Source organism: Prunus avium, chromosome 8 (genome assembly GCF_965620075.1).
Source record: "Prunus avium chromosome 8, drPruAviu1.hap1.1, whole genome shotgun sequence".
Classification (NCBI taxonomy): domain Eukaryota; kingdom Viridiplantae; phylum Streptophyta; class Magnoliopsida; order Rosales; family Rosaceae; genus Prunus; species Prunus avium.
In genome coordinates this window covers 34,708,997-34,731,030 of record NC_142291.1, presented here as the reverse complement: position 1 = coordinate 34,731,030, position 22,034 = coordinate 34,708,997, and the positions used below count along the sequence as shown (strand labels likewise).

Genomic DNA, 22,034 nt, shown 5'->3' with positions numbered 1-22,034 from the left:
CATATAGATCTGAATGGCTGTCACAGTTTGGTTGAAATTCCTTCGTATTTTCAACATCTTGGCAAGCTTACTTATCTTGACCTTGGGTGCTGCAGAAATCTCAAAAATCTTTCTGAGATGCCATGCAATCTTGAATTCTTAGATTTATATCATACAGCAATAGAGGAATTGCCTGCATCCGTTTGGTCTCACGAAAAAATATCTCACTTAAATATTGAGTCTTGTCAACACCTTAAGAGTCTTCCAAGCAACCGTTGTAAGCTGAAACTCTCGAGTAATCTTAGTCTAAAAGACTGCGAATCTCTTTGCGAGTTTTGGGAGCTTCCCAAGAATACAACAGTGCTAGAGTTTAGGTGGATAAAAATAAAAGAATTGAGGAATGAATCAATAGAGTCTGTTGTTGGTCTCACTGCAATTAAACTGATCGATTGCAAAAGCCTTGTGAGTCTCCCAACGAACATTTGGAAGTTGAAATATCTGGAGAGCCTTGATCTCGGTTGTTGCTATAACTTTCAACACTTACCAGAAATCTCGGAGGCTATGGAACATCTGGAGTTTCTAAATTTATCACTTACAAAGGTTAAAGAGGTACCCCCATCAATTAGAAATCTAGTTGGGCTTCAAAAATTACGCCTGGTTAAGTGCAGTATACAAGAAATCCCTGATGACCTCTTTTGCTTAACCTCATTACAAGAGTTAGATCTGAGTTGGACCAAAATTAAGAGCATACCTGCAAGTGTCAAACAAGCTGCTCAACTGTCTCGTCTGTTCCTCAAGAATTGCAAGAGCCTTGAATCTTTACCAGAGTTCCCCCCATTGTTGCAACGTCTTAAAGCAGATGGTTGCACGTCACTGAAGACAGTGTCAAGTTCAAGCACTGCAATCACACAAGGTTGGGAAGAATATATATTTTCTAGAAGGCTTCATGAGAAACATATATTTTCTGATTGCCCAAAGTTGGATGAGAATGCACGAAGCAACATAATGGCTGATGCACAGCTCAGAATTATGCGAATGGCAACTGCATCGTCAAAGTTTAAAGAAGACAAAATTGAACAACCATCATATGATTCAGATAGTAGTGATGATTCAGATAATAGCTACGATGACTATGAGGTCTCTCTCTCTCTCTCTCTCTCTCTCTCTCTCTCTCTCTCTCTCTCTCTTCTGTTGAAGAAGTTGCTGTTTGTTTTTCATGACTTTAATAACTACGATGTCCATATCCATGGTACAGGAATCTTTACGCAAGAGATCTTTTGTTGCCATTAGTTGTACTGGGAATGAAATTCCAAATTGGTTCAGCCATAAAAGTGAGGGATGTTCAATAAAGATTGAGCTTCCTCGCGATTGGTTTAGCACAAATTTCTTGGGTTTCGCTCTATCTCTTGTTGTTGCTGCTGCTGTTGATCCATGTGAGTGGGATCCGGACATTATATGCAAATACAACGCCAAAACTAGTCATGAAGTCAACCATCATTTGTATGCTCAGCACCTTGAATATGTCACAGAATCACATGAGGTGTATGTGTGGTGGCATAATAATGTCTTTGAAGAAGTTGTAGAGGGAGCTCAAAGCCTCGCTGCATTTTACAAACTTGTTACTGAAGTCAATGTTGACTTCACCGTGACTCTTTTTGATAGTGAACCCGTTCCGGTGGAGAAGTGTGGGATATGCATGTTGTATGGCAAAGATGTTGAGATGATAAAGCAGAGGGCTTTGTAGATCAAGCCGATATCCCTAAATTCAAAATTTATTTTTATTGGAGCTGTTTGCTTTGCAAGCCTTTGGCTGAGGACGCTTTTGAGTTTGTTAGGCTTAGGGGTGTCTTTCTTGTTTTAACCCCTTCGCCCTCTCCATCGCCAAGCTTTTTGGCTGAGGATGCTTTTGAGTTTAGTAATTTTCTTCATTGAATTCAAGTAATAAATTGTTAATAGTGTCATTCAAGTAATTATTATCAGTCCAGCCTATACATAAGTATGATCCTATATTTAGTCTATGGATGCATTAAATGCAACTGCTGTGGTTGCACTAGATATTATGAGACTGGGGGCATAAAAGAGTAGATATTTTTGGAAACTCAGATCTATAATAAGCTTAAACACATTGGCCTCTTGGTCTTGTAGAGCAATGGCCTCTCAATTAGTGCAAAAAGAAAGTCAATGAAAGATTGGCTTATCATGGAATTTCTGGGTCAACTTTAAATGTAATTTTCACACTTTTTTCCATCAATTATGGAGACATAAAATTTACTCACTTGTCTGATTGTGCTGTAATCGGACAGCTCAACATTCACTGTTTTTTTTCTCAGACCAAAAAAAAAAACATTAAATGAAAATAAAAATTGTACTCGGTGCTACTAATATTGGCAATAATAAACATTGCCCCAAGCTTTTAGGATATATATATATAGTCGTTGTCACAACAAAAACAACCCCTTTTTTTGTTAATAAAAGTAATTTTTTTTAAATCCAAAGTAAATACTTAATTGCCGTATATACATCTCAATGAACAACTAAACTGCAAAACTCGTCAAATACATATAATAAAATTGCGAGTATGAAATTAGTTACAAATGCATGAATATTTGAATTTATTTGATACATGTGATTTGCGGTTTTTTTCTTTGTTTTTCTATTTATTGAGATTGGTGATTTACAGTATAATTTTTTGTAACGATAAAGAAATAAGGCATGGGCATTTTATCCTTTACCAAAATTAAAAGCATCCCACCTTACATTTCTATCCCCTTTCCTCCTTGCTTTCTTATCTTCCCCATGGATGCCGACAAACACCATGCCTAATGGTCAATGGCAAAGTGATGATGGTACTTGATCATTTCAATTTTCCTAAATAATTTAAGGTAAATGATTTTTGCACTCCCCTCTTATCCACCTACATTCCTTTTTGTTTAGAAAAATGGAGTGTAAGTGGATAAAAAGGGAGTGGGAAAATGAGTCCCCTAATTTAAAACATGATAAAAGAAAAATACAAGGGATCAAGGAGTGTTAAATTCTTAGTTTGAAGTATTTTTCAGCATTTATAAGTTCATTAACAATTGCATTCAGATCGTGAATTAACAAAAAAATGTAACTAGTCGCATATTTGCTTAGTCAAGTTGGCTAGAGCGGATGTACTCCTCACTCTACACTCGACTTCGAATCCCACTCTCCGTAGCTTAGATTAGATTAAAGTAGAATATCGCATGTATAAAAAAATATATATAACTAATTTAATAGGTTACATTTTCGTCGACTAAATTAAGCAAAATGAGTTATGTTAGAGATAATCTTCCACGTAACCATAATGTGAATCTTACAATAAAGTTTAGGGAAATTCACTATTATACCAAATATAGGAGCCCAAATTATAAAAATAAAAAAATAAAAAAACTTATATGAAACGGACTTTAGAAACGCACCCAAAATGCATTTACAACATAAAAAAAGGGTTTTAACTTCTTTTAAATTATAAAACTGTCATTGACTTCTTAAAACAAACTCAACCCCAAAACCTCATAAAAAAACCCAAAACACTCAATAGGGCATCAAAGTAATTTAATAATCAAAATTAAATTCAATGGGGCCAGCTGTCATTTTTTGGAGTAATTTTTGGGTGTTCCAGGTACACAATGTGGCTGGTGTATCATCCAATAGATGAAGGACATATGAAATATTTCCAATGCAGCCCATCACATGTCATAAAAAGAAATGCAGTAAGTTGAACAATAATTCCACATGTTCTATATTTATTTGATGGTACACCAGCCACGTGGTGTATCCGGAACATATAAAAATTTCTCAATTTTTGGGGGGTTTTTTTGGGTTTGTTTATAAAAATTAAATGAAATATGATTTATCTATATTATTAGTGCTAAGAATGGATATATGACTAAATATCTCTAAAATTTACACAAATTTACAGGTGACATGTATGATCGATCGTGCTTAGTATTCATTTTGGGAAATATTTTGCTGACTACTTTAACTTAATGTGTATGCTCACCACCCTTCTTAATACTTGACACGTGTAATTATAATTATAACATAGTAAATTACAGAAATCTAAATGAAATCGAATTCGAATCACCAAAGGGATCAAAATGTAATTTAGCATTTGCTTTATTATTATTTTTTTCATTCAGATAGAACCGTAAAAATAAAAATACAAAACAAAATAACAATAATCATTTCGGACCTTTACAAGTTCAAAACAGAAGCACCTCTCAAAAAAGCCGATTCCCGGTTTTCCAGAAGAAACAGAAGATAGAGAGAGGAGAGAGAGAGACAGTGACACTCAAAGCAAAAGACTAAAAATCACTCTCTCTCTCTCTCTCTCTCTTTACTGTGCCCACACCTTGCAGCTGTCTCCAGCCCATTTCCCTCCCGATTCCCATTCCCCCACCTTTATATAATCCCTTCTCCTCCCTCCTCCTCTCTTTCATTCTTCCCCACACCAACAAAATGACCCTCCCCAAAAATCTCATCTCCCTCTTCCTCGTCCTCGTCATCGCACGTGACAGCGGACTCGCACGTGCCAATGCCAGTCCTTCAGTTCAGTCCCTGAACACTCACGAGCTCATCAACCCGAAGCTGCCGCCTCGCGCCATCTCCTCCTCCAAGAAGTTCGAGGGTTCCTCCGACCTCGTCCACCTACGCTACCACATGGGCCCCGTCCTCTCCTCCTCCCCAATCAACATCTACCTCATCTGGTACGGCAAGTGGGCCCCATCCCAGAAGCTCCTCATCACCGACTTCATCCACTCCATCTCCGCCGACGCTCACTCCGCCGCCGCCCCCTCCGTCGCCGAGTGGTGGCGCACCGTCTCCCTCTACACCGATCAGACCGGCGCCAACGTCTCCCGAAACGTCGTCGTCGCCGGCCAGTACTCCGACCTCCGCTACTCCCATGGGACCCACCTCACCCGCCTCTCCGTCCAGCAGGTCATCGCCTCCGCCGTCAGATCCGCCCCCTTCCCCGTCGACCACAAGCACGGCGTCTACCTCATCCTCACCTCCGAGGATGTCACCGTTCAGGACTTTTGTCGAGCGGTTTGTGGGTTCCACTACTTCACCTTCCCCTCCATGGTGGGCCACACTCTCCCCTACGCCTGGATCGGAAACTCCGGCAAGCAGTGCCCGGAGGTCTGCGCCTACCCGTTTGCCCTCCCAGGGTACATGGGCGGAGGTGGGCCGGGATCTCTCTCTCCGCCGAACAGGGACGTGGGTGTGGACGGGATGATCAGTGTAATCGGGCACGAGCTCGCCGAGCTGGCCTCGAACCCGCTGATCAACGCCTGGTACGCCGGCGAAGATCCGACGGCACCGACGGAGATCGGAGACTTGTGCGAAGGATTGTACGGGACTGGCGGCGGTGGCGGGTACATTGGGCAGGTGATGCGGGACAGGGAAGGCAGGACATTCAATGTGAATGGAAGCAAAGGGAGGAAGTTTTTGTTGCAGTGGATTTGGAGCCCTGTTCTCAAGGCCTGCGCTGGGCCTAATGCTTTAGACTAAATTGAATTTTGAAAAAAAAAAAAAAGAAACTTGTATTATTTTGATTTTTCTTAATTTATAGGAGGGATAGGAGGCGGAGGGAATCCGGGTTTGGGGTGGCGGTGGTGGTGGAGGAGGATGATAAATTAAGCTTTGCTTGAGCTTATTGTAAGTTTTTTAATATTATTTTTTTATAGTTAGGATATTTAGATATCAAATTTTATAGCGTATGTTTATATGTTCATATGGTTTTCCGGCCATTTTTTTTTCTTCCCCATTTGAAGGAAATTTGCATTTGCAATTTTGTTCAATCATAAGTTGGTAAGAAATTCATAGCACAAGTTTTAGTAAAGAGCTGAGCTTAATCAAGTACTGTGAGCCCTTTTACAGTTTGGATTGGCCAATTTGCTTTTGAACGAATGACACTGATAATATCTCTAGTTAATTACGCGCACTGTTATGCGATAATACGTGATTGATTTGAAACACGGTCAAAATAGTGTGTAATTAATTATGCATTGTAATATCTCAAGTTAATTACACGCATTGTTATGCGATAATGCATGATTGATTTGAAACATAGTCAAAATAGTGTCTAATTAATTATGCATTGTAATTCGATAATGTGTGATTGATTAGAAATACCGTCAAAATAACATCAAATTAGTTGTGTATTGTTATTCGATAATGCGTGATTGATTAGAAATACCTTCAAAATATCCCGCCGTTGTATCCAACTTCTTGCATAGCAGAGGGAATGCTTAGCACAACAACAAATGTCATATCTCACAGTCGTCGTCATGATCTGTCGAAGACAGTGATACAGGAAGTTGAAGTCACAATTCCAAGTGGGGTTAGCATGTCTTGACACCAAGACAAGGAAACCCATGTTAAATTAATTAATAAAGTATTTATTGAACATAAGTCCAAAACTGTGATTAGATATTCGTGTTTGTCATTTGGTGGACGTAATCTTATATTATGCAAGTTAAAAAAAATAATGCAAAAAGATAGCTTCAAATAGTAATCACCACCACCACCTAATTACAAGCATAATGGTCATGTGGGTTCTTCCCGCTCCTCTGCTTATGTTCTTTAGGCTAAAATATGATTTTTCGAAATTCCACTTTGATTCATGTAGTTTCAATTGTTTGTAAGTTATAATTTTCGTCTTTTTTTTATAATATCTGGTTTGACATAATTTCCTTTTTTTTTTTTTTTTATGAAATGAAGACAATTACAACGAAGATTCTCGAAAAATCCCAATTTTTTTCATTAAAAAAAATTGGAAACTAAACACAAAGGTGTACATAATTATGTCCCAAAAAATCATCTTAATTTAAAGATGGTGAAGGAGGGCATGATTTTTTGTAAGTTATTTTATGATGGGGGTGGCAAATTTGAGTCTTTTTCTAGTCAAATGAGTGATACTTTGGTAGAGAGAGAGAGACTTGAACAAGAGGCCATACTCCTCATGACCCAACTTTAATGGCACATTTGTGATCTACAGCTAATCTTGGGGACCGCAAAAGTAGACATAATAATATTATTAATTTATTATAAGATAAGAGAAGAGGCCTTGGGGCTTGCAATTTTTCGCAAAGTCTTTGGAGTGGCTGCTTGCAAGGAAATAAACAAGAGGTTCGTTACAAAAAAAAATGTCTAGGGTCGGTCCGAAAGTTCCCAATACCAAACTCTCTGCAGATGCCGGTGGTAATAAACAAATGTCCCTTTTCTCTTTCCCATTGACCAATTTGTTTTTCTCCATTGATGACATGGCAAATTGTTCCTCTGAATTCATTTTGAATTTCTGAATCCTAGAAATGTTTGTCATTTATTAGTGGGAAATTAAGATGATAATTAGGGTATTGGGATCATGAATTTCCCTTGGTGATTCAATCAAGTCGCACAAATTAGGGTTGAGTGTATTTGGGTCTCGAAGGGTGAAAAGTTTAAAGAATTACCACTAACTTGATCGTTAAAGATGTCTATAAGATACCACCATTGTTATTGACACTCTAAAATAATTCTCGTATAGTGTTTTAAGAGTTACTTTATCCTTACTTTTATATATGGAAGGAATACAAAAACTGACTTTTTCGAAGTGTTAATAACAATTTCCAAAGATAATCGAGAAGAGATTCGAGGTTTTCAACTACATAACTTAACTGTACCTAAAATTGGTAGAATATGACCTACTACAGGTTTGTTCCCTTTTTCGGTATCCCCAACTTGCCTAGTCAATTTTATCAAAAACTTTGGCAAAGTGAATGATAAATTAAGAGTGCTGCTATTTTCACTCACATGTCCTATTTTCTTACCCACTTTATCATCAAAATTTTAAAGACAAATTTACCCCTTCATAAAATGACTTTTAAGGACTTATGAAAAATGATTAAAAAAACAAAACAATTGCCTCAAACTTAAAATTAAAAAAAGTTTAAAAAATCCAAAGCACAAAGATCAAACGTCAAATCCAAAGCACCGCTCAACCTCTCCCTCTTGTTTTATCTTCATCCTAAAACCCTAACCCCAAAAGTTTTGAGCCAAAACGATGGATTCTTCATCAGAAAGTCCAGTCGTCGTGTACTCTTCCCATTTGTAGGAGGAGGCTAGCAAATCCCAATGATCAACATGACAAAAGTCTTCTCCTTCCACAAAGCAAATCCCGATGTAATCAGATGCTCATGTTGAAAATATGTTCTATTAGTTTTGTTTTGGTCGTCAAATCTCTCCAATTAGAGCAAATAATTGTTCTTTTCAGCCATTATATTAAATTTAAATGACTCACAAGTTAACAAAAAAGAGAATTTGCTTGAATTAATAATTAAAGGGTATTTTAAGAATAATGGTGGGTTGAAAGATAAGATTGGGTTTTTTCAAATTTACATGGTGGGTGAGAAGATAAAGTGGGTGAAAAAATAGGATAGGTGGGTGAAAATAGCAACACTGTAAATTAAAATCAAAGAAAGTGGCCGGTATTTGCGGGCATAATTGATATAGCCACATAAAACATTTTAAGCTTTTATTATTACACTACCTGTCAAGCACAAAAGCTTTTGCCCACTTGGCTCATCTATCAAATCAATAATTTATCACGTTTTCAAATAGGAAATTTGAGAGCTTTTTAGCCTTTTTCTTTTTCAATCTGAAAAGTGTTCATGTCTACAACCCCAAAGTAAATTAAAACATATGACAATAAGTAATTGATTCGGAATAACACCACAAATAATATCCCCGATATAAGTAAGTTTTTCTCACTTTGCATCACGACGAAGAGAAGAAAACACAAAGCAAAGCACCTCAATTATAGATTTTACAATCATTCACATTTTTTCTTACTATTTTGTCAATGATATGATTGAAATATCTTAAGCCATACCCTACTTATTATTACTTGTATGACCCACAGCATGCCCCAAAGTAAAGGTCATGGTACAGAGATAATTATTCAATCTAGCTAAGAAGTTAGTGGATCTAATTAATTTGCTGCCTGCTGCTGCCATAATCAATGAATTCACATAAGAAAACATCCTTAAACAGCCCTCCATGGGTCCCCTCCCTTTGTTTCCTAGCTCAATGTTAGGTTAGGTTGGTGAAAACAAACAGAAGAAACGAATCGTTATTTCTTCTCCATATGATATTTTTAATTGGTTTCAAGTTTCAGCCTACTGACATTTATGGCAAAGAGGAAGGAGAAAAAAACCAGAACCTCTTGAAAATGGTCGTAGTTGCATATAAAAATAACTTTCGAGTAGGGCTGCACAACCGAATCAACCCTGAAGAAATAAGTAATTTGAAAATTTAGGTTCCGTTTGATAATTATTTTAATTTTAGAGAATAATTAAAATAATTATAAAATGAGTCTTTAGTTACGTCAAATGAAAATATTAAATTGGAGTTTCCCTTTCTTTTATTATATTCCGAGATATAAAATCCAAAATACACCGAAGAAGGATCAAGAGAAAGTCAAACTTGGAGATAGCATTTTGACTTTTTAAGTCAGGAGGATGAGATCAGCCATGGAGCCTGGAATTTTCAAGACATTAACTTTTCGTCGTCTTACGTAACAACAAAAAAATAATGTTAATATTATTATTGATGCATATATATATATTGTCTACGTGGTGCAGCTACAAGAAATGCATGAAAATATATTGCCACCTCCACCACGCCTAAAATCTAGAATCACCCACGATATATTCCACTTGTTGCTCTTTCTTAGTGCCATATGGCATTGGTGCATGGCCCTGGGAGGCACTATAAAAGGAAGCAAGGGGAGTACAAGGCTAGCTGCTAGCTCTCTCTCTCTCATCTCAGTAATCTCAACCAAGAAGTAAAAATGGCAGATACAACCACAGCCGGAGGTATCAAGGCCAGCTGCAACGATAGTTGCGGCTGCCCAAATCCCTGTCCCGGTGGGGTCACTTGCAGGCAAGTAACCTATGTTCGAATACGAATCCAAATTGAATTTTGAGACGTAATTTTATATTGATTCTATACGTATTACCAGGTGTACCACCAACACCACCGAGGCCACGAGCGGGGGCGGGGATCACATGACGTGCTCGTGCGGAGAGCACTGTGGCTGCAACCCGTGCACTTGCGCGAAGAGCGTCGTCAGCACCAGGACCGGGAAGGCCTACTGCAAGTGCGGCACGGGTTGCGCATGTGTGTCATGCGCTGCATAATTAAGGGGAAATAGGAAAGAGCGTAATTCGCTTGCACAGCTGAAGTTTCCATCACAACTGTGATGCTATAGTATCATGTAATCGAAAGTAGTTTAAGACTTTCTGGCTCTATGTAAGGACTATGGTTTGTATTCTGTCTTGTAGAAATATATATAAGTCAATAAAACTCTTCAGTGTTATAACCATATGGATCTAAAAGTTTGATGGGCTTCAAGAATTTGCGGATTCATGCTGTGAGATCCTCATGCTTATGTTATTGGTTAATAATGAAACAGATAGTTTACACATATGAACATATCTTTCTTTTGATATAAGCTAGCTTGCGATATTGGAAAGGAGGAATCGAACCTAAGATGCAGGGCAAATTAATCACTTGAGTTACGAGTCATTTTCAGATGAACATATATCTTAGTGATAAGTTTAAGGCACCATAAACCCACATGCAAGCACAGATAGAATCTGTAAAATCTGAACTAGCCACAATAATGAAGCCTTTTGTCTGAAAAATTCTAGATGGGATTGGGTTTAAGGTTAGCAAAGGAACCATAAACTCACTATTTTTCTTCTTCTCCTCTGTCCATGTCCATGTGATAAGTTACTGTCCCTTCTTTCCACAGTTCATTTTCCAGATACCTCTCATAGTAGGTAACTTCCCCACTTGTCTTCACACAAAATGCTGATGTGCTTCTGGTGCCATAATGTCCCTATGGAAAACAGAAAGCCTTTGAGAAATTGTTTTAAAGCAGAGACAGAGACAGAGACTAGAAGGGAAGAGAGAGAGCTAGATTTACCAGCTGAGGGGCTTTTTCTACAAATATGGAGCTCAAATGGTATTCCAGTTCTGGAGGATGAACGTGAGGCAGCAAGCTTTCTTCATCATCTTTAATCGTGTTCATCATCAGTTTTTCAACCATTTCTTTCATCGGAAGATCATTGTCGCCGCCACGTTCGTGTAATAGCTCTTTGAAACTGTCGCCTAGTCGTTGAACCTGAAAAAGAAGAAGCTGATTCAAAATGAAGGCTTGAGGTTTAACTAACAGAACAAATGGCAACCATGTTAAAGCAAACAAACCAAACCAACCAAACAATGAAGCAATTGATTATGTGATTAGTCCTGTGCTAAAAAATGAAGGCTCTCCAACTTCATTGAGGAATCTATTTTTACTATTTGAAAGCAATGCAGCCAAATCAACATGCCTTCTTAGTACCTTAGGCCAAGGAGAATCTAGCTTTGCATTTGACAGTACATGAATCCCAGGTGAGACCTCGGTGACAAAACTCTTGTCCTCCTTTGGTCTGTTGGTTACATAAACCATGGCCATGGAACAAAGATCAGCCAAGATCAGATTATACCCATTGTACTGACCTGCCTCCTCCGCAACTTCCTCAGCAAACTCCATGGCACTCCTTTTGCCCTGCAATCACAGAAATCTGTGATATTTCTCATCTTGTCTCTAACTAAAGGGATCAGTTTGACAGAAAATTAATTTGAATATTTGGACTGGAAATCAACATGCTTAGAAGAAATATAAATAGCAACAAGCTCATATTGTCCAATGGTTGTTGAATTCATCAGAGAGAATCAGAAAAGGGACAAAGAAAGCAGAACAGGACATTAATAAATTTCCTTTTAGATATTAGCTGAAGAATTGGTTAGCAATTGAATCACATGAAATGATCAAAGTTAAAACTCCCTATAGTACATTTCCACCTTTCAACTACTTACCCACTTCCTCATTTCAGTGAAGTTTTCACCTTCGCCTTAAATTTTGAATCTTTTTCACTTGAGTAAGTATTAATTTCCACAAAGACATAAACAGATATATGCATATATTATGTTCCACCTATTATCTCCTTACAGATACGATTTCAGACTGCAATCCAAACGAGCCCTTACTCAATTTCTAATTTTCAATGATTTTTTCACCTACACCTTAAATCTTGAATCTTTTTCACTTGAGTGAGTATTAATTTCAGACTGCAATCCAATACATAAAAGCAGGCAAAGTCCCTAAGGAAATTCAATTCATGGGTTCCCAATTCCCATCAAAATATGCAAACCAAGCTTCTTAACAACAGCTCATAAAGAAAAAAAAAAAAAACAGCTACTGTGGGAGATAGAGTAGATACGAAATTAAACACAAAAATCACCTCCAAGAACCGAACTGGGAGGTCCCCTCTGCTCTTAGCTTGAGTAAGTTTCTCAACTTCTTTAACATTTGTGATAAAAGCCACCTTGCCATCTCTGGTACAAGCCAGCCATGTCCCTCCTGCCAGCCCATCTCTTCCCCCTAAGATCTTCCCTCCTTCCCACCATGCCAAAGGCTTTGTTGGCCTCCAAAACCCAAAACCAAACAAACCAACTTCGTAGTTTTAGCTCATTTACCCAATTAAATCAAATCAAAATCAATCAAAAAATATAAAATTAAGAACAACCCCAGAAGCGTTAGACTCAACCAAAACAAACCCACTTTGTACTTTTAGCTCATTCACCCAACAAAATCAAATCAAAATCAATCAAAAAACACAAAATTAAGAACAACCCAGAAGCGCCAGACTCACCTACTTTTAAACTCGTCCCTGTTGAACAACAGAAGGAGCGGGTAAATTGGGTGGGTTTGCCATACGAACACAGCTATACACATTTGGGCTTCTTTTGGTTTTCACAATTTTTCACTTTGTTGCAGAACAGAGGGTTTGGTTCCTCAAAGCGAGGTCGGTCGGTCCGTCCAAGTCTGACCTCTCACCACGTTATGCGCTGGACCCACGGAAAGAAAGTGGGTCCCATTATAGCTTCATCTTTATCAAGCTTCACACTTTTTTTTCAGGATTTTGTGGGATTTGGTGGAAGCTTTTGTTTTGATTCTCAAAATGGGAACCTGAGATAGGTGTGCGTGAAACACAGAGTCTAAAAGAGGAAACTTTCTTTCAATCACTTGGTCCAGTTGAACCGCTGCGAATGATTTGTGTCATATCATCACATGCGACGTAGTCTTAATCACCAATGCTTCTTGTTACTAGATGCCCTTCATGGCATGAACTCACAACTAAGCAAATCTTGAGACTTACTTTTTACCGATTCATCTATGTAAGAAATACCATTTACAACCAAGCAAATACCTTTTGTTATTCGAAACCTCATAGTTAGTTACTCATTCCATAGTCCATACGTAGTCTTTTGAGCTTAGTCTTTACTAACAAACCAATCACAAAGATAGCAAAAGGTTTCAAATAAACATCGATAGTAAAAAAAAAATACTATAAATAAATTTAATATACGAGAAGGAAGACTAGAACTTGGGTGCAAGGAAGCGAGCTCATTATCTTGACTAACTAGCTTAACTAATATTTGCTGAATTCCCCATTTTGATGATAAAAATAAAAAATTGATGGATAAACGGTGTGAAATACAACCGTTTTAGGATTCTTACCTTATTTTCTTTGCACATACTTAGATAGTTTTTCATAAATTTCACCAAGTAATGAGAGCAAATTTGAACTTGTAACACCTCATTTATGTTCTATAGTCCACTCTTAAATGTTTTGGATAATTCTTATCAAAAGTAAGCCGACTTTCTCTACCCAAAATCTAACCCAAACCAAATCTATGATTTCTAATATTTTCCACGCCCAACTGTGTCTCTATTATATAACCCAACAGCAACAAGTACATTAAAACACACTGTGAACCTCATAGTCAGTGTCGACCCGAAAAAACAGAGAAGAAGAAAACATCGTAGACAGTCGAAGATAAAAGACAAAACCCGAGTCAGTTGCCAGATTCGTTCCGACACGACTTGAGTAGTTTGGCATCCCCCGGAACGCGTGTCGACTCGCCACGCGAAAGCCGTGTGGGAATCACGTGACTCGCATGCCCCTCCGTCCCAAAAGTCACTGCGCACATACAAATACGAATACAAATAAAGTAAAAAATTACAAATATACTAAAAACTGATTTTATTTTTATTTTTTTTTAAAAATAACACCCTGTTTGTTGTCTCCCTAGAGAGAGAGAGGGGGAGAGAGAGAGAGAGGGCACCAAAAATGGTTAAGGTAGTGGAGAGGAAGAAGAAGAAGAAAGGACGGCCCTCTCTTTTAGATCTTCAGAAACGGACTCTCAGAGAACAAGAGCAGCAGCAGAAGCGCAAAAACAACTCTGCCCCTCATTCCAAACCTAATTACAGGAGTGCCCCTGCCGACTCCGCCAAGGCTCCGGTTCGTCGATCCACCCGCCGCAACCCTAACCCCGACGATAACGAGGACGAGGACGACGGCGAAGACGAGGACGACGACGTTTCGGCCGGGAAGCGCCGCGAAAAAAAGCTCAAGCTCGTCCTCAAATTGCCTCCCAATCAGAAATCGTCGGCCAATTCCGCGTCTTTGAACTCTGGCGGCTCCGAGTCCAACGCCGATGGCGATAACGCTGCGCCGGAGGTCGATAAGAAGCGCAAAATCAATGCGATCGGCGATGGATCTGGGCTCGCTCACCCTCAAAAGGTATTGAAGTTTTGGGTTAAAATGGTCGGATTTTCGTTTGGGGTATTTTATTTTCGCGGGTTCGAAGCGCCAAAAATCCCTGTGTTTTTTTGGGGTCATTTTCTGGGGGTCTGGAAAAATATACGTTGACATTATATTTGGAAATTCAAATATTCCTTGAATTTCGCACCTTTTTCTTGGGTTTTTCTAGAATCTTAGCAAATGGGTTGACCTGGTCCGTCTTTAGGAATTCCCTCCGGTCTTGAATTTTGCAGAACTACATAACTTTCTTGAATTTTTTTCAACTGATCATAATTGTTGGTGTTTATTTTCTGGATTTTTAAGCTCTAGCTTAAATTCATCTTTTATTTACTAAGCCTAATAATGATTTGACTGTCATATCTGCTAAAAGTTTAAATTTGTCCTTTCTCCTTTTCTTAATTTTATAATTTATTATTTCACAGTTTGTAACTGTATTTTCCCCTTTTGGCACTTTGAATGCCTGGTTGCTTTGCCTTTTCACAGCTACTTTGCTAGTGGTTCCTCACCCACAATGGAAATAAATTTGGTTCAGTGCTCCTGTGCTGTTTTGGGTTACTAAATTTAATTCACTTTTGCAGGGTGAGAAGACAATTTCAGCTACAAACCCTTCAAGCGCCCTCCAAGGTTTGCTCATAATGGAAAGAATTTTCATTTCGGATTTGCATTTGGAAGCTATTTTTTTGACATCAATGAGTTTGCAATCATGTGCAGGAGGGACAGCGTTGGATTCTGGACCCTCTACGCCTTTACCTGATAAAAAGCTGTTGCTGTTCGTTCTCGACAGGCTTCAAAAGTGTGTTTTTTGGGTTTCTGAATTTGTGTTTTGCTTACTTTGTTCTGGCCTTTAAGTTTCCCGTTTGATGATATTTGTTTTTTTAATTATTTCAGGAAGGACACGTACGGTGTGTTTTCTGAACCAGTGGACCCCAAAGAGGTTAGTTTATATAATGGCGACGCATTAACATCCAGGACTGTTGTCAAGATTCCCTTTTTATAGTGAACTTTTCCTCTGCTGTGCAGCTTCCGGACTACCATGAAGTAATAGAGCATCCTATGGATTTTGGGACGGTGAAGAAGAAACTTACTAGTGGAGGTATACTAGCTTGGAACAGTTTGAGGTCAGCTTACACTGATTTCATCTTCTTTAAATCCTCCTTGCATCATCTGTTTTGTTCATAATAGTGGAATGATCTATATCCCCAAGTCAGCTTTTGGTCTTATCCTGTACCAGTGTTTGATGTGTTTTCGCCATGCTGGTTCAGTGGGTTGATTATGAGAGATTTGGTGTAATACGGTTTAAAAGGTGTGGTAAGTAGGAATCCACATAATAATCTTCTCTGAAAACACTGCCATAAGCATTTTGTATTGCTAAAATTGAGGTCTTTTGATTAGTTGTTAGTTAAATGTTAAACACTTAAGCTGTAGTCTTATTACCTTTTCATCGGTCATTTGATTTTTCTGGCAAGTTACATAATTAGTAGAGTAGGTAATTCGTCTTAATGTCCACAAATAGGTTAATATAAAGTACTTTCTATTTTTAGTGCTCAATGGGAGCATTAACTTCTAGAATTTAGTGTTTTTCTTTTCCTGTCCAGTTCTAGAATTTAGTTCACTTGGGAGAGTTAATGAAGATTCTGTTCAGAAGTGTGAAATATACTTGGGTGGCTCACTCTCGGCTTGTTAACATGGTTGTACCTAATAAGAGTAACGTCACCTAGAGTGATTTCCATGGCTACCAACTTATCTTTTTCTAAATGGCTCCTTGTCTTCATTCCGTGACTTAATAGAGAATGTTGCATGAAGGAAAATATTTGTTGTTTCCACAACTCTTAAGTGCCTTTGCTTGCCTACTTAATGGACTACCTTCAATTTAAATTCTTTGGTTGCGATGTTCTTGGGAACACGTACTTGCTGTTTTTAGCAGAATGCATAGTGTTATGTAAAGGAGATTAAACACTGAAATTTAGTGATACAATGTAATTGTGATCGCCTCCCCTGAAGCAAAAAGATCAGATGTTCTGTTGCATTTGTCAAAAACAGATATTGTTCTTAGTGCGTGATAGATGATGTATTGTGGAGGATGCTCAGGGAGGAGGTTAGCAGATGTTTCCACCCTGAAAGTTGGGCCACCGCCATGTTGCTTTTGCAGTTATAGACTGCATATAATTCACTCCTTGTTTAGTTTAAGCAATAAAAATTTAACCATGTATCGATGTTATGCAATCTACTTGATTAACAGTTATACGTTCCAAGAATTCACTGATGCATGTGCTTTATTCTAAAATATATTTTTTAATAGAGTACTACATTACAAATTTTTTCTACTGTTGAAAAATAGGCATAGAACTTGGATTAGGCCATTGGAGAATCGAGTAATTTTGTTTTTAACTATTGAAAAATTAGCCATAGAATTGCATTAGGCCATTGGTGAAGGAGTGATGCTCTGCAATATTGCAAGAACTTTGGTTCATCAGAATTAAAATTTGATTTATGATTTTGCAGAGTGATATCTTCTTAATCTGCTCCAATGCAATGCAGTACAATGCCCCAGATACCATATATTTTCGGCAGGTACAGTTAGATCCAGCTCTTTTTCTTATCTCATTTGAGGCTATCTATGTGTTGTCTGAACTTTGATGGCTTCTTTCCAGGCGCGCTCCATACATGAGCTAGCAAAAAAGAATTTTGATAATTTGAGACAATATAGTGATGATAATGAGCCAGGACCCAAGGTTGTAAGAAGAGGTAGACCACCGACCAAAAATTTGAAAAAACCACTGGGCAGGCCTTCCTTGGAGCGTGCTGGTTCAGTGTTCTCAGATGCCACTCTTGCTACTGGGGCAGAAAATGCGAATTATGATCTGAGAAAAGGACCTCAGATAATATTAATATTGTTATTGATGCATATATGTATGTATATTGCCTAGGTGGTGCAGCTACAAGAAATGCATGAAAATATATTGCCACCTCCACCCCGCCTAAGAACTAGAATCACCCACGATATATTCCACTTGTTGCTCTTGTAAAAACCCTTTGTGCCATATGGCATTGGTGCATGGCCTTGGAGGCACTATAAAAGGAAGCAAGTGCAAGCAAGGCTAGCTGCTAGCTCTCTCTCTCTCTCTCTCATCTCAATAGTCTCAACCAAGAAGTAAAAATGGCAGATACAACCACAGCCGGAGGTATCAAGGCCAGCTGCAACGACAGTTGCGGCTGCCCAAATCCCTGTCCCGGTGGGGTCACTTGCAGGCAAGTAACCTATGTTCGAATACGAATCCAAATTGAATTTTGAGACGTAATTTTATATTGATTCTATACGTATTACCAGGTGTACCAACACCACCGAGGCCACGAGCGGGGGTGGGGATCACATGACGTGCTCGTGCGGGGAGCACCACAGTGCTCCCCGTGCACTTGCTCGAAGAGCGTCATCAGCAAGTGCGGCACGGATCACATGACGTGCTCGTGCGGGGAGCACCACAGTGCTCCCCGTGCACTTGCTCGAAGAGCGTCGCCAGCAAGTGCGGCACGGGTTGCGCATGTGTGTCATGCGCTGCTTAATTAAGGGGAAATAGGAAAAAGTGTAATTCGCTTGCACAGCTGAAGTTTCCATCACAACTGTGATGCTATAGTATCATGTAATCAAAAGTAGTTTAAGACTTTCTGGCTCTATGTAAGGACTACGGTTTGTCTTCTGTCGTGTAGAAATATATATAAGTCAATAAAACTCTTCAGTGTTATAACCATATGGATCTAAAAGTTTGATGGGCTTCAAGAATTTGCAGATTCATGCTGTGAGATCCTCATGCTTATGTTATTGGTTAATAATGAAACAGATAGTTTACACATATGAACATATCTTTCTTTTGATGCAAGCTAGCTTATATCACTGCCTAAACAAGAATTCTTGAACAGCGAACAACCAGAGCTATTACTCACTACATCAAAAAATTTCCATTAATGAAAGATGTAAATCCATATCTTTCTTTTGATATAAGCTAGCTTGCGATATTGGAAAGGAGGAATCGAACCTAAGATGCAGGGCGAATTAATCACTTGAGTTACAAGTCCTTTTCAGATGAACATATCTTAGTGATAAGTTTAAGGCACCATAAACCCACATGTAAGCACAGATAGAATCTGTAAAATCTGAACTAGCCACAATAATGAAGCCTTTTGTCTGAAAAATCCCAGATGGGATGGGGTTTAAGGTTAGCAAAGGAACCATAAACTGACTATTTTTCTTCTTCTCCTCTGTCCATGTCCATGTGATAAGTTACTGTCCCTTCTTTCCACAGTTCATTTTCCAGATATCTCTCATAGTAGGTAACTTCCCCACTTGTCTTCACACACAATGCTGATGTGCTTCGGGTGCCATAATGTCCCTATGAAAAACAGAAAGCCTGTGAGAAATTGTTTAAAGCAGAGACAGAGACTAGAAGGGAAGAGAGAGAGCTAGATTTACCAGCTGAGGGGCTTTTTCTACAAATATGGAACTCAAATGGTATTCCAGTTCTGGAGGATAAACGTGAGGCAGCAAGCTTTCCTCATCATCTTTAATCGTGTTCATCATCAGTTTTTCAACCATTTCTTTCATCGGAAGATCATTGTCACCGCCACGTTCGTGTAATAGCTCTTTGAAACTGTCCCCTAGTCGTTGAACCTGAAAAAGAAGAAGCTGATTCAAAATGAAGGCTTGAGGTTTAACTAACAGAACAAATGGCAACCATGTTAAGGCAAACAAGCCAAACCAACCAAACAATGAAGCAATTGATAATGTGATTAGTCCTGTGCTAAAAAATGAAGGCTCTCCAACTTCATTGAGGAAATCTATTTTTACTATTTGAAAGCAATGCAGCCAAATCAACATGCCTTCTTAGTACCTTAGGCCAAGGAGAATCTAGCTTTGCATTTGACAGTACATGAATCCCAGGTGAGACCTCGGTGACAAAACTCTTGTCCTCCTTTGGTCTGTTGGTTACATAAACCATGGCCTTGGAACAAAGATCAGCCAAGATTAGATTAAACCCATTGTACTGACCTGCCTCCTCCGCAACTTCCTCAGCAAACTCCATGGCACTCTTTTTGCCCTGCAATCACAGAAATCTGTGATATTTCTCATCTTGTCTCTAACAAAAGGGATCAGTTTGACAGAAAATTAATTTGAATATTTTGACTGGAAATCAACATGCTTAGAAGAAATAGAAATAGCAACAAGCTCATATTGTCCAATGGTTGTTGAATTCATCAGAGAGAATCAGAAAAGGGACAAAGAAAGCAGAACAGGACATTAATAAATTTCCTTTTAGATATTAGCTGAAGAATTGGTTAGCAATTGAATCACATGAAATGATCAAAGTTAAAACTCCCTATAGTACATTTCCACCTTTCAACTATTCACCCACTTCCTCATTTCAGTGAAGTTTTCACCTTCACCTTAAATCTTGAATCTTTTTCACTTGAGTAAGTATTAATTTCCACAAACACATAAACAGATATATGCATATGTTATGTTCCACCTATTATCTCCTTACAGATATGATTTCAGACTGCAATCCAAACGAGCCCTTACTCAATTTCTAATTTTCAATGATTTTTTCACCTACACCTTAAATCGTTTTCACTTGAGTGAGTATTAATTTCAGACTGCAATCCAATACATAAAAGCAGGCAAAGTCCCTAAGGAAATTCAATTCATGGGTTCCCAATTCCCATCAAAATATGCAAACCAAGCTTCTTAACAACAGCTCATAGAGAACAAAAAACAAACAGCTAGAGTGGGAGATAGAGTAGATATGAAATTAAACACAAAAATCACCTCCAAGAACCGAACTGCGAGGTCCCCTCTGCTCTTAGCTTGAGCAAGTTTCTCAACTTCTCTAACATTTGTGATAAAAGCCACCTTGCCATCTCTGGTACAAGCCAGCCATGTCCCTCCTGCCAGCCCATCTCTTCCCCCTAAGATCTTCCCTCCTTCCCACCATGCCAAAGGCTTTGTTGGCCTCCAAAACCCAAAACCAAACAAACCAACTTCGTAGTTTTAGCTCATTCACCCAATTAAATCAAATCAAAATCAATCGAAAAATATAAAATTAAGAACAACCCAGAAGCGTTAGACTCAACCAAAACAAACCCACTTTGTACTTTTAGCTCATTCACCCAACAAAATCAAATCAAAATCAATCAAAAAACACAAAATTAAGAACAACCCAGAAGCGCCAGACTCACCTACTTTTGAACTCGTCCCTGTTGAACAACAGAAGGAGCGGGTAAATTGGGTGGTTTTGCCATACGAACACAGCTATACACATTTGGGCTTCTTTTGGTTTTCACAATTTTTCACTTTGTTGCAGAACAGGGGGTTTAGTTCCTCAAAAGCTACAACGAGGTCGGTCCGTCCAGGTCTGACCTCTCACCACGTAATGCGCTGGGCCCACGGAAAGAAAGTGGGTCCCATTATAGCTTCATCTTTATCAAGCTTTACACTTTTTTTAAGGATTTGCGTGGCATTTGGTGGAAACTTTTGTTTTGATTCTCAAAATGGGAACTTGTGATAGGTGTGCGTGAAACAGAGAGTCTAACAAGAGGAAACTTTCTTTCAATTCAATCACTTGGTCCAGTTGAAACCCTGCGAATGATTTGTGTCATATCATCACATGCGATGTAGTTTTAATCACCAATGCTTCTTTTTACTAGATGTCCATGCCATGAACTCACAACTAAGCAAATCTTGAGACGTAATTTTAGCGATTCATCTATGTAAGAAATACCATTTACAACCAAGCAAATACCTTTTGTTATTCGAAACCTCATAGTTTGTTACTCATTCCATAGTCCATACTCAATCTTTTGAGCTTAGTCTTTACTAACAAACCAATCACAAAGATAGCAAAAGGTTTCAAATAAACATCGATAATTAAAAAAAAACTATAAATAAATTTAATATACGGGAAGGAAGACTAGAACTTGGGTGCACAGAAACGAGCTCACTATCCTGACTAACAGGCCTAACTAATGTTTGCTGAATTCCCCATTTTGATGATGAGAAGAAAAAATTGATGGATAAATGGTGTGAAATCCAACTGTTTTAGGATTCTTACCTTATTTGCTCTGTACATACTTAGATAATTTTTCATAAATTTCACCAAGTAATGAGAGCAAATTTGTACTTGTAACACCTCATTTATGTTCTGTAGTCCACTCTTAAATGTTTTGGATAACTCTTAACAAAAGCAAGCCAACTTTCTCTACCCAAAATCTAACCCAAACCAAATCTATGATTTCTAATCTTTCCACGCCAAACTGTGTCTCTGTTATATAACACAACAGCAA

The 22,034-nt window shown here is 38.4% G+C and overlaps 5 protein-coding genes and 1 pseudogene across 9 annotated transcripts; 4 read left to right on the top strand and 2 right to left on the bottom strand.

Moving 5' to 3' along the window:
* The first annotated feature begins 4 nt into the window (after nt 1-4).
* Nucleotides 5-1,940, top strand: LOC110746125 (disease resistance-like protein DSC1). The gene is made up of 3 exons (XM_088245051.1): nt 5-1,078; nt 1,177-1,178; nt 1,250-1,940. Exons 1-3 carry the CDS (start codon nt 118-120, stop codon nt 1,721-1,723), a joined length of 1,437 nt encoding a protein of 478 aa, XP_088101177.1. The 5' UTR covers nt 5-117; the 3' UTR covers nt 1,724-1,940.
* A 2,368-nt stretch (nt 1,941-4,308) lies between these two features.
* On the top strand, nt 4,309-5,737 carry EXL5 (EXORDIUM like 5). The gene has a single exon (XM_021955786.2). It carries the CDS (start codon nt 4,462-4,464, stop codon nt 5,512-5,514), a length of 1,053 nt encoding a protein of 350 aa, XP_021811478.1. The 5' UTR covers nt 4,309-4,461; the 3' UTR covers nt 5,515-5,737.
* Nucleotides 5,738-9,743: 4,006 nt separating this feature from the next.
* On the top strand, nt 9,744-10,366 carry LOC110754678 (metallothionein-like protein 4B). Its single transcript, XM_021955779.2, has 2 exons — nt 9,744-9,927; nt 10,007-10,366. The coding sequence occupies exons 1-2, from the start codon at nt 9,836-9,838 to the stop codon at nt 10,182-10,184; spliced, it is 270 nt and encodes an 89-aa protein (XP_021811471.1). The 5' UTR covers nt 9,744-9,835; the 3' UTR covers nt 10,185-10,366.
* Nucleotides 10,367-10,572: 206 nt separating this feature from the next.
* On the bottom strand, nt 10,573-13,215 carry LOC110754676 (uncharacterized). 2 transcript variants are annotated; one of them, XM_021955777.2, is made up of 5 exons: nt 12,751-13,215; nt 12,336-12,547; nt 11,393-11,599; nt 10,976-11,173; nt 10,573-10,888 (listed from the first exon to the last, which is right to left on the bottom strand). In XM_021955777.2, exons 1-5 carry the CDS (start codon nt 12,827-12,829, stop codon nt 10,739-10,741), a joined length of 846 nt encoding a protein of 281 aa, XP_021811469.2. In that variant the 5' UTR covers nt 12,830-13,215; the 3' UTR covers nt 10,573-10,738. The 2 variants fall into 2 exon arrangements, with proteins under 2 accessions (XP_021811469.2, XP_021811470.2); XM_021955778.2 differs by having other exon boundaries at nt 12,336-12,519; nt 12,747-13,203.
* A 909-nt stretch (nt 13,216-14,124) lies between these two features.
* Nucleotides 14,125-17,798, top strand: LOC110754674 (uncharacterized; annotated as a pseudogene). Its single transcript, XR_015826066.1, has 7 exons — nt 14,125-14,681; nt 15,281-15,326; nt 15,414-15,495; nt 15,591-15,636; nt 15,723-15,820; nt 17,205-17,273; nt 17,354-17,798. The product of XR_015826066.1 is annotated as an uncharacterized LOC110754674 (transcript).
* Nucleotides 17,799-18,488: 690 nt separating this feature from the next.
* On the bottom strand, nt 18,489-21,242 carry LOC110754675 (uncharacterized). Of its 3 annotated transcripts, none has more exons than XM_021955774.2 (5): nt 20,935-21,242; nt 20,521-20,732; nt 19,586-19,792; nt 19,168-19,365; nt 18,489-19,087 (listed from the first exon to the last, which is right to left on the bottom strand). In XM_021955774.2, exons 1-5 carry the CDS (start codon nt 21,011-21,013, stop codon nt 18,938-18,940), a joined length of 846 nt encoding a protein of 281 aa, XP_021811466.1. In that variant the 5' UTR covers nt 21,014-21,242; the 3' UTR covers nt 18,489-18,937. The 3 variants fall into 3 exon arrangements, with proteins under 3 accessions (XP_021811466.1, XP_021811468.1, XP_021811467.1); XM_021955776.2 differs by having other exon boundaries at nt 20,521-20,704; nt 20,935-21,232; XM_021955775.2 differs by having other exon boundaries at nt 20,521-20,704; nt 20,931-21,226.
* Nucleotides 21,243-22,034: the final 792 nt, after the last annotated feature.